Consider the following 17,166-nt stretch of genomic DNA (forward strand, 5'->3'; position numbering starts at 1 on the left):
GCAATGAACATCCCAAATACCATGGAAGAACGATTTTTTCAGCCATTCATCCAGGGCGTCAACGGCTCTGAAAAAAATGTGGGATCCATTCAGAAGGCATAAAATCCATCCATGGTATTTGGGATGCCGTTGATTGCATGAATGAACGGCATTTGACTGACAGGTTACCATCAATGCTTGCTCTGACCTGATACGCACTCAAACAATTGAGCAGGTTTTGTGCAAATAGCTGATAAGTTGAGCAGCTTCATAATATACTGCACCCACCTGTAACAGCTGTTGACTCGGTTTACAAGTGATGCCATAAAAGAGGACCCGTGAAGAAGCCGCAAAGAGAGAACCCAATAAAGGGTGCACCAGCCGCAACTGGACCTGCACCAATAACAGGCAGGTCCCAAAAATATTTAAATTTTAATTCGAAGAGAGGATCCATAAATGCTCCCTCATCTGGTAGGAGTAACTTGTGAATGCCACAAATGTTGACAAAACGTCACAAGTTCGAAACCCACAATGGCAGCCCTTGCCACAAGGTCGCAACTGGGTATACTCGCTACTCGCCACTGGGAAGGGAGGACCTCAAGGGTTTTACCAACCATAGACCAGCCAATGTGTGGTCAGTAATAGGGGGTTTTCTCGGATTTTCCAAAACAAAAAATTGAACAGCTTTCTTGAGTAGAAAGAGGCAACAAATCTAGAACCAAATCCATCATATAACACTATTTACTAAACAAAAACAGCCAACAGAGCAGTCCAACGAAACATTCGGGCCCTCTTAAGGAGGAATAGATGTCCAAAACTTCTTAAACTAATATCAAGCCACACGCCTAAAACTCTTAAATCCACAAAAAAAAAAACTGGAAATTCAGTTTGCATTTTACGTCTTCAGTATACCACGGCCTACAAAACTTGGCAGGAATCCTCATGTTCATTTTGCTGATGTACTGTGCTTGGCTTTGGTATGGCTCTCCAGGGCTTGCTCCGAGCCAAACGTTCTGGAAGACATGGAATAGTTACTACATTTAGAAAGATAAAAGGCAAAATAACACTGAATTGATCAGGTTATTATGCTAATCATACTTGCTACAGGTTTTGCACGTCACTTGGACAGATTTCTTTGCTTGAGAATTCGGCGTCTGCTGCTTTGGCTTATCAGTAGGTATCTTCCCAGCTGGTTTGGATGGGTAGGGTGTTGCGACATGGCCAGCTTTCTTACCTTCAGTGGTGCCTACACATTAAAAAGTGATTTGATGCAAATACATAAATAATTTATCCTGCCAGAATGAATCTAGGGCCAAAACTAATTTGTTAAATTAAATAGACCATAAATCCACAATCAAATTTCAAGGGCTGTGTTGTGCCAGAACGAAAAGAAGCAAGGAATGCAGTGATGGATGTGAGTGAAGAGTGACACCTAAGTTCCAATTATTAACCACAACTAAGTTTCATATAAATTAATTCGAGAAGATAAAATGTTGCAAATTTCCGTCTTCAGAACTGTAACTCGAATTTGTAAAAATTTTACCACGCTGATTTGGACCAAGAGAAAAGAAATAGCTTCGGATAAGCAGTCCGTCACCATCCTTAGCCTTGTTTGGAAAGTGTGGAATCACCACTTCCAAAACTGTTTGAAAGCCAGGGAAAAAGGGGAAAGTAGGAACTGGCACGACCTCCTATGGACACATCGGTGACCTCAGTTAATTTATGAGGGTAAAAAATGCATCCCAAAAAATCTTAGTGGGGAATGCTTAATGAATTCTGAAGAGTGCTCACAAACGACTAAGGATTTGTTAAATCCAAGACCATTATGGAATCCACTTTTTCATCCCCAACAAGCAGTTTCCAAACAGAGCCTGAATCACATTTATAAGAGCGTGCAACATAAAAAACGCCCCACAAGAGATTACCACTTTCAATTATATAACAGTTCACATTACCTGTTTTCCCACCATCTGGAGTCAAAAGTTTTGCCTTCTTTTCTGATCCAGGAGTCTTAGTTGCAGATTCATGTGGTCTCTTATTGCCCTTGTCAGCCTTCACATAAAAAATAGGTGTCAAACAGACTAGGATTGAAAGAGCAAGAAGTCTCTAAACTATGGCAAGTTGCAGATGTCCGTGACAGATGAGAGGTATATGACAGGAGCCATCCACCTTCTTGGGTGTTTCTTCATCAGAACTGTCACTCTCATCCTCATCCTCGTCACTCTCATCACTGCCACCAAGCATCTCCTGAAACATTAAAAAGAAAAAAAAAACTCAAGGCAGCGAAAGGCATCAATATACTCATGTGGGCACACCATAACATCATCACCACAGCACACTGTTTCCTGTATGCCAATCCCTTCTAGTGGGTAAGCCCAATTGGTTGACCCACTATCTGCCTTCATATTTTCAATTTTTTAGGTTTTAATTATATGCAATTAACATCACATATAGGAATTGGATAGCAGAAATGGAGTGTTATTTGTTTTATTTTATCAACAAACTCGTTCTCATGTTAATTTTCATTCAAATGAAACTTTTTAGCTACTCTAATTACTATCATTTGCCATTTTAGATTTACAATTTTGTTTCTACTTTCTATTTTACAAATCTAAATCACTTTATCAGTGTTACATGTTAACAACCACATTCTCTTTATGGCAGTTGACTGTTGAATTGAACAGGTTATAAAACATAGCATTTAGTTGATTGTGTTGCTCGACATAATAGTTTGGTGACCCACAATCTGATGAACCTACTTTCTGTAATTCATACATGTCAGAAATCAGTTACACACTAAATTTTACCAAAGTATTACTTATTGTGAATATTTTGATGTAATAGATATTTCTGCCAAAGAGACTTTTTTAATTTGTAAATTAGATATCACCATTTAATATATGAAACAGAAGTTAGCAAAATACAGCTGTCACTAGGTTGACCTAGCTGAGTTCTTAGCCATTAGTCGAGAACAGAACTGAGCCATGAATCCCTCAGAAAAAGCAATCAAACATCAAAGCATGTAGAGACATAATGCATGTCTCTAAGCTCCTCGAACTAAAAAAGTAAGAAAAAAGATTTTTTTACTGCAAATTGCAAAAGAAGTTTCAAAATAAAATGACCGCATAAATTCTAAAAATGTGAAACAACTGAGCAAAACAAGCATCAAAAACAGGGATAAGTGTTTGTGTGACTGATGCCATTTGTGCCAACAACGCAGGTATACATGATATTGTCATTATTATTTTAAAAGCAACAGCTTAATGAACAAGTTATTCTCCCATCAGCAATGACAATAGTTTCTTTTTAGCAATGACAATAGTTTCTGTTTCCAAATAAAAAACATCGTCAAGCTACTAGAATACCTCATCATCATCTTCATCCATATCATCGTCTTTATCTTCATCATCACTGTCCTCATCATCATCTTGATCATTGTCTTTTGCATTAGGTCCACCTTCTGGTTTGGGTTTTGTCAATCCATCAGGTTTTCTAGCCTGGGCTTTGTCAGTGATCGGTTTAGGCTGTTCAGCTTTGACTTCAGGTTTCCCTGGAAAGAGCAAGAGATCAACCAATTAAGCATTTGAAAAAAAAAATTAAAAGACTGTACAACAAGGAACTCCAGTTAGTAAGGCATGGACAAGGTGCCTCACCATTTTCATTTTTCACAAGTGGAATCATCTCCTCTGAACCAGAATCTGAAAACACAGAAATACATAACTCACCAATTACAAGGGAAGAATTCCAGGAAACCATGATAATGTCAGCTAAGGAAAACAGATAAATTACCAGAAAATTCTTCTGATAAAACAAGTTATATACCCATGTAAATAAAGACAACAATTAAACAAGTTTATGGTTTGCCAAATCAACAATACGCCATGGAAAAAACAGTCAGTTTATGTCAATAAACAAACTACCTGAATCCTCATCATCTTCGTCCTCTGCAGTTGACTTGTAACCACAAAAGTAAACACTTCCATTTTTCCAGCTGTGAGATAGTTCAAATTCTTTCTCGAATACCAAGTCGAGAGATATCTGGGTACATTTTTCTGTAGATAGGGTTCCTATTACAAGCTTCTTATTGTCAATCTTCACATAAATTGGTACTGACTCATTCAGCTTATCCTTTTTAATCTCCCCAAGAGCCACCTGGATTATAAGAAATCATTAAGATATATAACTATGAAAATTAAAACAACCAGATAAACAGAAGTAAATCAAGCAGTGTGGGATTTTACCTGAGAGAGATGCACATAATTATGCACCCCAGGGTCACATTTCACTGGCTCGCCAGACTTGACCTCAATACCTGAACGAAAAAGTATCATGATCCGCTCACTCCAGAATCAAATGTATAAACATTAAATATATGAAACTATCCAAAGTTGCAAACATGCAGCTGATGGAGTTTCCATAACTAGATGGAATCCTATCATCATGCTTAACACAACCAACATTCAAGTGTAGTAACGATTATTAATCATATCTGATGCACATCTAAAGGTATCAATCAGTTTCATCATAAACAGCATGGCCCTTGTAGCTCCATGTGATGCACTACCACAGTCAACTTATGTCACATATACCCAACACACATACAGGTACCAGGTGTGGCACGGGTACGTGGGCCTGTGGGTTGGGTCGGGTCAACAAAGACCCAACCCGAAATCCAGTCTCCTTTCTTGTTTTTCTTTGTCTGTTGAAACCCTCGCCCTTCCACCCTCAGCAGCAGGAGGGAAGGAGAAGAAGAAGACAGAGAGACTGAGGTATCTAACTCCTCCGTTTTCTTCTCTTTGTTCTCCTTCCTTGTACCCACAGAAAGAGGTGATGGGGCTGGGTCCACACTTGGCTCCTTTGTCTTGTTCGTCCTCTTCATTCTCCTTCGTGGAGAGAGAGAGAGAGAGGGTGGGGCTGGAGTCCACTTGGCTCCTCCTTTGTCTTCTCCTCCTAGTTCTCCTTCGTGTATAGAGCGAGAGAGAGAGAGGGGAAGGGGGTTACGATATACCCCTTCCCCCTTTTATAACAAAAATTTCATTCTCCCACCCCCTTCTTTCCGAAAATTACACTTACAGACTTTGTTTTTAAATTTTTAATTTGAACCCTAATATAGATCCAGACCTAAACTCTCTCTCTCTCTCTCTCTCTCTCTCTCTCTCTCTCTCTCTCTATATATATATATATATATATATATATAGTGGTATCCTCCTACCCTCATTTTTTTGAAATTGCTGTGTTGTACCCTCCATACCCGCACCCGTACTCGTACCCATGTGACATAGCAGTCAACTATTATTTGTCATATGCTCTCGACAAGAGCAGAACAGTTCAGCAATACGCAAAGATGCCAAGTATGTGTACCAGAGATCTGCAGCGAGATAATAGGACTTGCATATATAAAAACAAACATTGGAAACCCATCTCCAGAAATAACACTCTTGCTTTCAGAATTAGATAACAAATGCCAAAAAAATAGCTCTAGGAGATAAATAATGTGCAATAGCTTGTAGAATTTTTGAGAAGTTGAATGGGAAGTATATAAGATTGAGTAGGGTAACAGAAAGACCTACAATCTACATTTATTTGGCACTTTCCAACATAAAGATGCCTTCCACAAAGAAATGGTTAGGCATGTGTTCGAGAAAAATGGAATGAGAACATCCATACCAATTGGAAAATGGCATGGAGAAATTGGACTTGTAAATCCGCAAAGCACGCATTAATGAATGGAAGAAGCCCAAAAAACAAAGATCTAATGAAGCAGGTCTCCATCTCTTGTAAGTTTTTCCAGTATGTAAACATTAATTAATTGCAGACACGTAAATATAAAACAAGAAATGAAAAATCAAATAACAAATCCAGATCACATTCTGCAACACAACCCAAAAACACAATTAGTAGGTGAAATAAAAAAAGGATACCTGATTGGCTCGCTGCCAGCTAAATCAACTATGCAGAAAACTGATAAAAATGGGAGCTAAAATATCAGTAAGTTTGCGACCATTAGAAGGCAGCCTCAATTATTGCTGAAAACAGCAGTTCTTATCATGTATTTAATTTAAGAGTAGGCAAACAAGTTCTGAGCAACCAGAACAGCAATCTATCTGTCGGTAATACACCACAACTTTTTTTAGAGGAAAACGCTTGGGGGTTACCCCAAATTTTTATAGTTAAAAAGATCAATTACATCTGATCACCCAAAGAGGGTAGCCAATCTGGTGGCTTGTCCTTCTAAAAGAAAAAATTACAAGAATGCAAAAATAGGAGAACATAACCTATGGCCAACAATGGGCCTTTACAGGAAAAACTCTCAATGTGAATCGAATGGGAAAGAGATGATGCTGAAGGTAAGGAGTCAAGCCCTTCACATGCAGCTGATGAAACTTTGCACCAGCGACTGCTATTAGACACCACATGCACATGTGTCCCAACCGGAATCTCCCTGAAAAAGTGATGGCAGTCATTGATGCAGAGCAGGACCGGATCGGGTCTGTACCGCATGACCAAGGCATGGCCAGGGAACCCGATCCAAAGGGGATGGACGATCGGACCCAGGAGTTAAATCCGATCGCAGGTAAGGTGCATCGGCACAGGGACGTGACCCTACGTACCTACTCCAAACGAGGAACAACCCAGAGCGTCACCGATCCAACTCCAGAATGACGACGTCTCGGGTCCAGGATCGGACCCGAGACCTGGGTCCACTTGCAGCCTTTAAATAGGCCATTCTAAGGTTGCGTGCGGCAAAGAATTTTTGAGATTACCGCAGCCTTTCTTCTGATTGTTTTTGTTTCAGCAGTTTTCCCTTTGGATTCTTACTCTTTTACCTTGTTGATTTATTTTTTCTGTTAGTGCTCATTCTATTGTTCGATTAAAGTTATCGAAATAAAAGAAACCTGCATCGTTATTTTTTGTGATTTCTCTTCTTACTTCAGCACATCGCACGACCGTGAGGGTCGTGCCCTTATCTTCTGCGATAGAGTCCCGTGAAGCCCATTCCCTCGCTGCATCAAAGTGGTATCAGAGCACCAACCTTCCTCCTTCGTCAGCGGCAGGGCGCAAGAAGCGAGGAACAATCCTACAAGCGGGAAAGAGCGGGAGGAAACCGGCAACGAGGATCCAATGATACGGATGATCGACATGATGACTAAGATCCAAGAAAATATGCTACGCGTAAGCAAGGACGTAGCCGGCATGTCGAAACGATTGGATGGAATCGAAGATCGGATCGTGGTCATCGAATCGATCGGGGCGACACGCGCTACTTCTATGCTGAAAACGGGACCAGGATTGGGTGACGGCGCAGACAATCAAGTACATGCTACTGCAGCAGAACCAGGCCAGCAGATCTCTCATGGTCGTGCCACCGCCCTAAATCTGGTACCTTCTGTAACGATGGACCCTGTCACGGCTGCTAATCTGGTCGTCGGTGCTTGCCAACCAAGTGACGGGGCTCTAGCCGTGCATCCCAGCGTCAGCTCGGGTGCGCAGGCCTGGCCTCGTGCTACGGTGCATGTGCCGCAATTTGGGTCTAGTTCGCAAGGCCCCAACGTGACGCTGGGCCAGGCTGGCACAGCAGCGTCAGCCCGAGCAGGGGCCGGTCAGACCCACCTTCCCGAGCCTGCCCGTGGGAACACTGTTGCAGCCCACCAGCGTGCAGGGGGGAGGTGGAAACCTGTGGATTGGGCCAGACCCGAGAGGGTCCAGACTCGAGAGGGTCCAGACCCGAGAGGGTCCAGACCCGAGAGGGTCCAGACCCGAGAGGGTCCAGACCCGAGAGGGTCCAGACCCGAGTTTTTAATAACGGGGTCCAAACCCGGATCTCGGGGACCATTCTTTGGGTGCCAGGGAGGGTCCGAGCCTTGAACCCCTTCACCTAACCTACTCAATTGGGTCTGGTTCGCGGGTCGCCCCAAACCAAACTCAACACATTGGTTTTGAACCCCAACAGATATCCAATACCGACCCAAACCCATATCGAACTCGGACGGAGCTCCAGTTTGAATTTGAGTTGTGTCAACACCAGACCCATCTTGTTACGGATCAAGGATCGAGTTCAAACCAGGCCTTCTCACACCACAACTCGATCCATGATCCCACCTACCCCATTCTGGGTCCGACGAATAGTTTAGGACTTGACCCGATCCAGATCCAATTAGGTGAATCATCCCAATACTACACCAACCAAACCCAATACCCGTACCATACCCAATCTGTTAACCCGTCCCCGATCTAGAACCTGATACCATACCCGACACATTACCCCTACCCTAACCCGACCCATAACCCGAACCCACATGATCCATTTTCCACCAACCCAGAACCCATAACTCGAGCAAACCTTCCACCTTTAGTAGGACATCCAGTCATATCGGTGCCACATATGGTTCCCACCCACGGGCGAGCCAAACCGAGGCAGTTTCCAGCAGCCACCATGCAGAATCAGCAAAGACCGACGTGACCTGAGACCCGACCACACGTCGTTGGAGTTCGTGAGCACCAGCATCCAGGCGAGCAGTACCGCGAAGAGGGTGATAAAGCAGTGTTGGATGATGACGCTTTCTGGAACAAGTATCCTACAGGAATGGTGGAAACTCGTCAGCAGAGAGCACCAGAGCACCCCTCCACCTACGGGGTGAAGCTAGACCTTCTGGAGTTCGCAGGACAATTCGATGCGGAGCAGTTCTTCGACTAGGCCTATGTCGTACAATTTTTCTTCGACTACCACGCTGTAGTTGAGCACCGTTGTGTTTCTCTAGCGTCCACTCGATTGAGAGGCTTAGCGCAGACATGATGGGTTGAACTGGAGAGGTCGAAGGAGCAACAGAGATACAGACATGGGAGGAGATGTTGATGCAGTCAAAGTTTGTGCCTTCAGACCACGCCGAGAGAGCCTACAAAGAGTACCTGACCCTGTGTCAAGGCACCCGTACTGTGGCAGAGTACACTGCTGAGTTTCTTCGTCTATCCCTGTGAGTGCAGATCGAGGAGTCCGCCCGCCAGCAGGTCACGAGGTATATTTCTGGTCTTCGTCCCGCTATTTCTGATGATTTCAGTTGTGTCACAGTCGAGTCATTGGATCAGGCAAGCAGTTATGCCATGAATGTGGAGGAAAAATCGAAAAGGAGGCAAGAATATAGGACCTCCCGTAGTGACCAGTCCAGTCGACCCAAGTCGAGTTTCCCAACAAGGGGAGTGAGCTCCCCTAGGAAGGAAGACTCAAAGTCCACCCCTAGAGTAGACCCTAGCTAACCCGACCAGTCCGGACCCGCGTACCATACCAGATCCAAAGCCAAGCCTAGTGAGTCTACCATCTGTTGTTTTAGGTGTCAAGACTTAAGACATGTCGCATCCAAGTGCCCCACAACGAGCAAGAACACCCATTTCATTGAGGGTATTGTTGAGTCAGTGTCTGATAGTGAGACGGAGGGTGAGTCCTTGGTTGAAGGAGATGACGAGAGGGAGGTCGTAGAGTTCAACGGCAACGTCGAAAATTTGTTGTCTATCCGTCATGTTTTGACCACACCCTGAGAGTCGACCCCTGTAAAATGGTTGCGAAATAACATTTTTAGAACCTAGTGCAACTGTGAGGGGCATGCATGTAATGTTATAATTGATACTGAGGCGTGTAAGAATATGGTGTTTGAGAGTGTCCTGTCCACCTTGAACCTGAAAACGGAGAAATTATCCCAACCATACAAGATGGCATGGTTCAAAAGAGGAAACGAGGTTCATATCACCTAGCATTGTTTAGTTTGGTTCTCCATAGGGGAGCATTACCACGATGAGGTGTGGTGTGATGTAGCCCCTATGAGTGTGTGTCACATTCTTTTGGGATGTCCCTAGCATTTTGATCGCAAGACCATTCACGATGGTCATAGGAACACATACACATTTATTTTTAAGGGTCATAAAATAGTCCTCCCTATCAAGGAGACCGGTTTTCCTATTGTGGATAAGCCTGAGCGAGTTCCTCGGCTCGCAGGCTTATCTTACCGATCTTTCTTGAGCCATTGTCGAGAGGATGGTTATTGTTATGCCCTGGTGGCTAAACCGTCCATGAGTACATCATTGCCCATTCCCGCAGACATCACACCCCTTGTTGAGGAGTTTTCCGACATTATACCAGACGACCTTCCTAATGGTCTACCTTCAACGTGGGTGGTGCAGCATGCCATTGATTTTGTCCCGGGGTCGAGTCTCCATAACCTCCCCGCGTATCGCATGAACCCATCCGAGCATGTTGAGTTGTTGAGGCAAGTTCAGGAGTTACTACAAAAGGGATTTATTCGTGAAAGTGTAAGCCCTTGCGCAGTACTCACCCTGCTCACCCCTAAGAAAGATGGGTCCATACGCATGTATGTTGATAGTCAAGTGGTCAATCGCATCACTGTCAAATACCGTTTTCCCATTCCTCGTTTGGATGATATGTTTGATATGTTGGTTGGTGCCTCTATTTTCTCCAAAATTGATGTAAAAAGTGGGTACCACCAAATCTGTATCCGGGAGGGAGATGAGTGGAAGACGGCATTCAAGACACGTGATGGATTGTATGAGTGGTTAGTCATGCCATTTGGATTATCAAATGACCCCAGTACTTTCATGAATATGATGACCCAAGTGTTGCGTCCTTGTGTAGGAAAGTTTGTCGCATATTTTGATGACATTTTGATTTATAGTTTTTCTTTGTCTGATCATTTAAGTCATTTGTGTCAGGTTTTAGAGATTTTGAAGGAAAAGTTGTATGTTAATGCCAAAAAGTGTGAGTTTATGACATCAAATGTTGTATTTTTGGGTTTTATTGTGTCGTCTGATGGAGTTGAGGCGGATCCCGCCAAAGTCCGTGTGATTGTAGAATGGCCTACCCCAAAGACTATAGGAGAGATCCGTAGTTTCCACAGGTTAGCCACTTTCTACCATCGTTTTGTGAGAAACTTCAGCACCCTCATGGCCCCTATCACGGAGTGCCTAAAAGGTACTAGTTTCCATTGAACGTCTTTCGCGAGAAAAGCCTTCACACTCATCAAAGAGAAAATCACTAATGCCCTTGTCTTAGCCCTTCGTGATTTTAACGCAGTCTTTGAGGTTGAGTGTGATGCCTCTAAAGTGGGAATTGGTGCAGTCTTGAGTCAAAATCGCAAGCCCATTGCTTTCTTTAGTGAAAAGCTGACTCAGGTCAGATGCCAGTACTCCACTTATGATGTTGAGTTCTACGTTGTGGTACAAGCCCTTCGTTATTGGAGGCATTATCTCATTTATAAGGAGTTTGTCTTGTACACGGATCATGAGACATTGAAGTGACATGCCACATGCCAAGTGGGTTAGTTTCTTGCAAGAGTACACATTCACCATTCGCCATCAATCAAGTACTTGAACAAGGTAGCTGACGCACTTAGCAAGAAGAATGGCCTTTTGATGACTATGTCAGTGCAGGTCATTGAGTTTGAACAGTGCAAGGAGTTGTACCCGACGGACCTTGATTTCCAGCAAGTCTGGAAGGGTGTCTCTCCTCGGAGCACACAGACGCCCCACAATTTAGTATACATAACGGTTACCTTTTTCGAGGTAATAAGTTATGTCTGCCTGCATTCTCTCTTAGACTTCAGTTGATTTCCGAGTTACATGAAGGGGCACTAGCTGGGCATTTTGGACATGATAAGACGTTCGCACTGTTAGATGAATGATACTTTTGGCCCAAAATGCACAAAGATGTTGTCAAGTTTGTTCAAAGTTGTCGAGTGTGTCAAGTGTCCAAGGGTCGACGTCAGAATAGTGGTTTATATACTCCGTTGCCCATCCCTAAGCAGCCTTGGGAACATGTGTCCATGGATTTTATTGTGGGTCTTCTCAGAACCTCGGGTCCTTTTAATTCCATCTTAATTACGGTTGACCGATTTTCCAAGATGGCTATCTTTGTCCCATGTAAGCGAACCACTGACGCCTCATTAGTAGCCTCGTACTACTTCAAGGATGTGGCCCACTTTCATGGATTTCCCCACACGATCACCTCAGATCGTGACACGTACTTTATGAGCCATTTTTGGACATCGTTATGGGCCTAATTAAAAACCAAACTCCTGTTCAGCAGTGCATGCCACCCACGAACCGATAGCCAAACGGAAATTGTGAACCGCACCCTAAGAAACTTGCTCAGGAGTCTAGTTGGGGAAAATGTCAAAACATGGGACCTAGTCTTGTAGCAAGCCAAGTTCGCATATAATAATTCCATCAACAGGTCCACGGGCAAGTCTCCTTTTCAAGTAGTTTATGGGCGGTCACCAACCCATGTAATAGATCAAGTACATGTGTCTAGTCTTCCGAACTCAGCCCCAGACGCATTTGATGTCGTAGAGTACATGTGTGATATCCACAGACAGGTCTGAGCCAAACTTGTTGAAAGCTACGAAGCCTACAAAGCTTTCGTAGACCAGGGTCGTCGTGATGTTCAATTCCAAGTTGGTCAATTAGTATGGATTTACCTGCGTCCAGAGCGTTTCCCAATGGGTACTTATGGTAAATTGAGTCCTAAGAAATATGGCCCATTCAAGATCCTTCGGCGATTAGGTCTGAATGCCTACCTCCAACTGCCTGAAGATTGGCACATCTCACCTATCTTCAATGTGTTTGATCTATATGCTTACTGTGGAAACGACAAGTCATCAAAGCTGACTTCTTCCCAACCAGGGGAGAATGATGCAGAGCAGGACTGGATCGGGTTTGTACCGCTTGACCAAGGCATGGCCAGGGAACCCGATCCAAAGGGGATGGACGATCGAACCCAGGAGTTGGATCCGATCGCAGGTAAGGTGCATCGACGCAGGGACATGACCTTGCGTACCTACTCCAGACGAGGAACAACCCAGGGCATCACCGATCTAGCTCCAGAATGATGACGTCTTGGGTCCAAGATCGGACCCAAGACCCAGGTCCACTTGCAGCCTTTAAATAGGCCATTCTAGGGTTGCGTGAGGCAAAGAATTTTTCAGATTACTGCAACCTTTTGATTTTTTTGTTTCAGCAGTTTTCCCTTTGGATTCTTACTCTTTTACCTTGTTGATTTATTTCCTCTGTTAGTGCTCATTCTATTGTTCGATTGAAGCTGTTATTGAAATAAAAGAAACCTGCACCGTTATTTTCGGTGATTTCTCTTCTTACTTCAGCACATCGCACGACCGTGAGGGTTGTGCCCTCATCTTCTGTGATCGAGTCCAGTGAAGCTGATTCCCTCGTTGCATCAGTCTTCCTCCTCAGTCTTCCTCCACCAGCTTAGATTCATGCAGCTTTTTTAATCGTCCAATGAAGAGAAATCTTTCCTGATCATAAGCGGAAAACGAAAGCGCATATCAAAGCCTCTGAAAAAAATCGACCTAAATCTTAACGTAATAAGATTTGAATCAGCCATCCAAAACCTATGTCACATAGGTGCGGGTGCGGTGATGCACTTTAAAAAAACTTGAGTGCAGGGGTGCGGGGAGGGTATATATATATATATATATATATATATATATATATATATATATATATATATATATATATATATATATATATATATATATATATATATATATATAGTTTTAAGTTAACACTACTTGTATGTGTGTGCATTTATGTATTTATATATATATATAATATAGATAAAAATGGACTTGATTAGGGTTAACTGAATCTACTTTTGGATAGAAATGGACCTCAGTGTGGTTGACTTCACTTAACACAAAGGAAGTTGTGTCCAAGTGTCGCACCCACACATGGGTGCGGGTGCGGGTGCGACGCAGGCGCGGCGCCCTGTTAGAAGAGTCTGTGTGACATAGTCCAAACGAGTCAACCACAATACTGCCCCTAACAAACAGCTTCACTGTTTTCTCCAAATCTACATGTCATTCCAATGCAGAAAATTGATCCATGCACGCTGCCCAAACACTCTAAACGGCTGCCTCTCTCCCGAGAAGCTCCCCTTCATGATAACACGTATTTGTCAAACGCCAAATTTTCCACAATACCACGTGAAACACCCCATCTCAGCACCTCTTTAGCCAAGATAGTGAAAATTGGATGGGCATCCACCACATAAGCTTTGGAATAATATCCAAATGAGGAACTCTTCGACTCCCAAACTTGCTACATATATGTTTCCATATACTTTGTGAAATCAAACAAGAGAAGAATAAGGGCCCGTTTGGAATCTCAGCACTGGGATGGGCATTTATGCATTTAGTGGTCCTGAGGTAAAATCTTGGTCAAACTACTTTGGTGGTCCTGTTTGGAATCTCGATACTCGGATGGGTGTTTATGCATTTGGGATGGGAAGTGAGGCCCTTTTTCCTTTGTATTTACATTAAATCAAGGATTTGGCAGCTGCCACTTCAAATGCATAAACTCCATAAACGCCCATCCTAGCTACAGATTCCAAACAGGCCCTAAATGGGAGTCGCTCTTCTTTTTCCTCGCAACATAAAGGGCATCTATTGGGGAGGGCTACTCCAAAACTTTCCACAATATCCAGGCTTAATAACCTCATATAGCATGCTAATAAACCACCCAAGAAGCTCTTGGGGGAACCTTCTTGGGCCAAACATACTTATGCCATTGATGAGATGAAGCCTCCTTGCGAATACAGTTCCAAATATCCCTTCTAGTAACATTTTATGCATTAGAAATACCCTTCCACCATAACTGGTCTCTTCCTTGAATCATCTAAAAGGAATAAAGAAGATGCCATATGTTCTCCAAAACAAGAAAAGGAGCATACACACAAGACTTAAAAACTATAAGTCATTCCCCAACGGACACCTTAATATTAGATAGACACATCTTATCTCTCTCAAAAATAAGAGAGATAAGGGGTGGACCATTCCAAGGGCCAATCCAAAACCTCATAAGGGACCCATCCAAAACCTTGCAAGAAATAAATACTTCAATCTTTGACCATCCCCACAAAATACCTTCTGAAGCACCTGAACCCCCAAGTGAGCCCTCATAAATTCGGCTCACATGGATTTACTGAAATAAACACCCATTTACCAATTCAAATGCATGCAAGGAGCGATAGGACGATCCGAACGATCCATTATAGAAGACCCGCTCCAAAAAGCATGCCCACGCATACCCAAATCCAAAACGACCCATTTGGGTCAAAACGGGATATAAGGGTATTTTCATCTTTTTACCTTTCTCAGTTTCTTAGTTTTCTTGTCATAAATATCTTAAAAAATCATTTAGATAATTTAGTTTCAAATGTGAGAATTTTTAGAACTACAAAAATCATTTTTATATTTTTTAGTAAAAATTCAAATAGTTCTATTACCTATTAGGATCCATTTTGGGTACTAAAAGGTGTCGGGATAACTTGGGTAGTTTTTTTCAGCAATGGATCTAGACCTTGATCCATTTTAATTTTTTATTGAGGATCCAATCCACCTTACAAGTGGATCCTTTTCATTGGCCCCAAATAAAGGTGGCCTCTTAGAGTGTTCAATTCAAGAGTGACCAACTCAATAGCTTCTCATAAGCTAATGTGCAATTAGCCTCTCAAGAGGGTCACTCCACACATTTTGTGTTCTTCTATGGGTTGAAAAGATAGGAAAATAAGACAAGGCTTGCAAGTCTTGCTTCTCATTGGGCCCAAGTGAGGTGGCCTTACATGGGAGCCAATGAGAGCTAAGGGCTCTTGTCTTCTTCGTTTAAAAGATAACCCAAAAATGTTGGAGGTCTTTTTTTGCTATGTTTTGAACTTGAAAAAAAATCCTGGAAATGAACATACTATAAAAGTTGTCATAAGAGCCTTGTGAAGGTTGAATCGTGAGCTAGAGTGATCTTGTGAGGGCTGGAGTGAACTTGTATTTTTTTAGTATTGAGCGTAAAAGACCAAGGAAGGTGCCATCTTCATCTCCAATGCTTTTTCTTCTCAACATCAGCTCAAGATATCATCTTGAATTGTTGTGCGTGTTCTTTGTTATTTGGAGTTATGCAACCCCCCCCCATCTATTTTAGTTGCAATATGTTTCGAGAAAGGAACAATTTAATGTTACTTTTGTTTTAGCACTTGTTAGGTGTGATTGTGTGCTTGAATTATCATTCAAAGTTTTTAGAAACCATTTCTTTTTATTAGATATGTTAGTTCATAATCTAGATTTTTCTAAGATCTTGTTAGAGCAAGTTGATTCTCGTATCGAAAAAAAATTGCTTAGGAAGTCATCTATGTATTCCAAAATGTCCTTTGTTTGTCAGTCTTTTTGTAAAAATGTATGATCAAGGTCATTTTCATTGGAACAAACTCTACTTTGATTATGTCTTGAAAATTCTCAAGTACTATGGAAATCCAGCGAACAAAGAGTTGGCTCCAATGATGAAACCTTTTGACTCGGGGGGAAATGGTGCAACCGACTACGGGGATCGGTTCGCAAACGCGCTCTAATGTAAGATTTGAATACGAAAACGATCAGGACTCAAATTAAATCTGAATTTAAACACTTTTCTAACTCAGGTGGGGGCTTTGCACAGTAATAGCTCCAAAGAATAAAGAAAACACGCACAACAGCTCAAGATGACGTCTTGAGCTGATGTTGAAAAGAAAAGGCGTTGGAGATTAAGATGGTGCCTTCCTTGGTCCTTCACGCCCAATACTCATAAATTACAAGTTTGCTCCAGCCATCACAAGATCACTCTATCTCACACGATTCAACCCTCACAAGACTCTTATGGCAGCTCTCATGGTGTGTTTATTTTCAAGAGTTTTTTCAAGTTCAATAGATAGCAAAAAAAAAACTTACTACCTTGTTGGATTCTCTTTTGAAGGGAGAAGACAAGAGCCCTTAACTCTTATTGACTCCCAAGTGAGACCACCTCGCTTAGGCCCAATGAGAAGCAAGACTTGCAAGCCTTGTCATATTCTCCTTCATTTTCAGCCAATGGGAAAACACTAAAAATGTGTAAAGTGGCTCTCTTGAGAGGCCACCTCCACATTGGCTTATGAGAAGCTAGTGAGGTGGCCAAGAGGCCACCTCCATTTGGGGCCAATAAGGAGGATCTTGTGGGGTGAATTGGATCCTCTAAATCCAAAGTTAAAATGGATTAAGATTCAGATCCAATACTGGAAAAAAAAAGTTTAAAAACTACCCAAATTACCCCTACACCCTATAGTACCCAAAATAGGTCCTAACGAGTACTAGAACTATCCGAATTCGTAAA

General features: G+C 42.6%; 1 protein-coding gene across 3 annotated transcripts in view; it reads right to left on the bottom strand.

The window, feature by feature from the left end:
- Positions 1-692: 692 nt before the first annotated feature.
- Positions 693-17,166, bottom strand: part of LOC149816909 (histone deacetylase HDT1-like) — a 33,140-nt gene continuing 16,666 nt past the window's right edge. Inside the window, exons 2-9 of one of the 3 annotated variants that reach the window (XM_089987412.1) lie at positions 4,221-4,291; positions 3,900-4,131; positions 3,633-3,677; positions 3,345-3,529; positions 2,149-2,226; positions 1,935-2,031; positions 1,078-1,225; positions 693-992 (exon numbers count right to left, since the gene is read on the bottom strand). In XM_089987412.1, coding sequence (XP_089843538.1) covers positions 926-992; positions 1,078-1,225; positions 1,935-2,031; positions 2,149-2,226; positions 3,345-3,529; positions 3,633-3,677; positions 3,900-4,131; positions 4,221-4,291 — 923 coding nt within the window. In that variant the 3' untranslated portion in view covers positions 693-925. The remainder of the gene's footprint in view (positions 993-1,077; positions 1,226-1,934; positions 2,032-2,148; positions 2,227-3,344; positions 3,530-3,632; positions 3,678-3,899; positions 4,132-4,220; positions 4,292-17,166) is intronic. The other 2 variants (XM_089987413.1, XM_089987414.1) reach the window with 2 other exon arrangements.

Source organism: Nuphar pumila, chromosome 14 (assembly GCF_984573655.1).
Source record: "Nuphar pumila chromosome 14, dmNupPumi1.hap1.1, whole genome shotgun sequence".
Taxonomy (NCBI): Eukaryota; Viridiplantae; Streptophyta; class Magnoliopsida; order Nymphaeales; family Nymphaeaceae; genus Nuphar; species Nuphar pumila.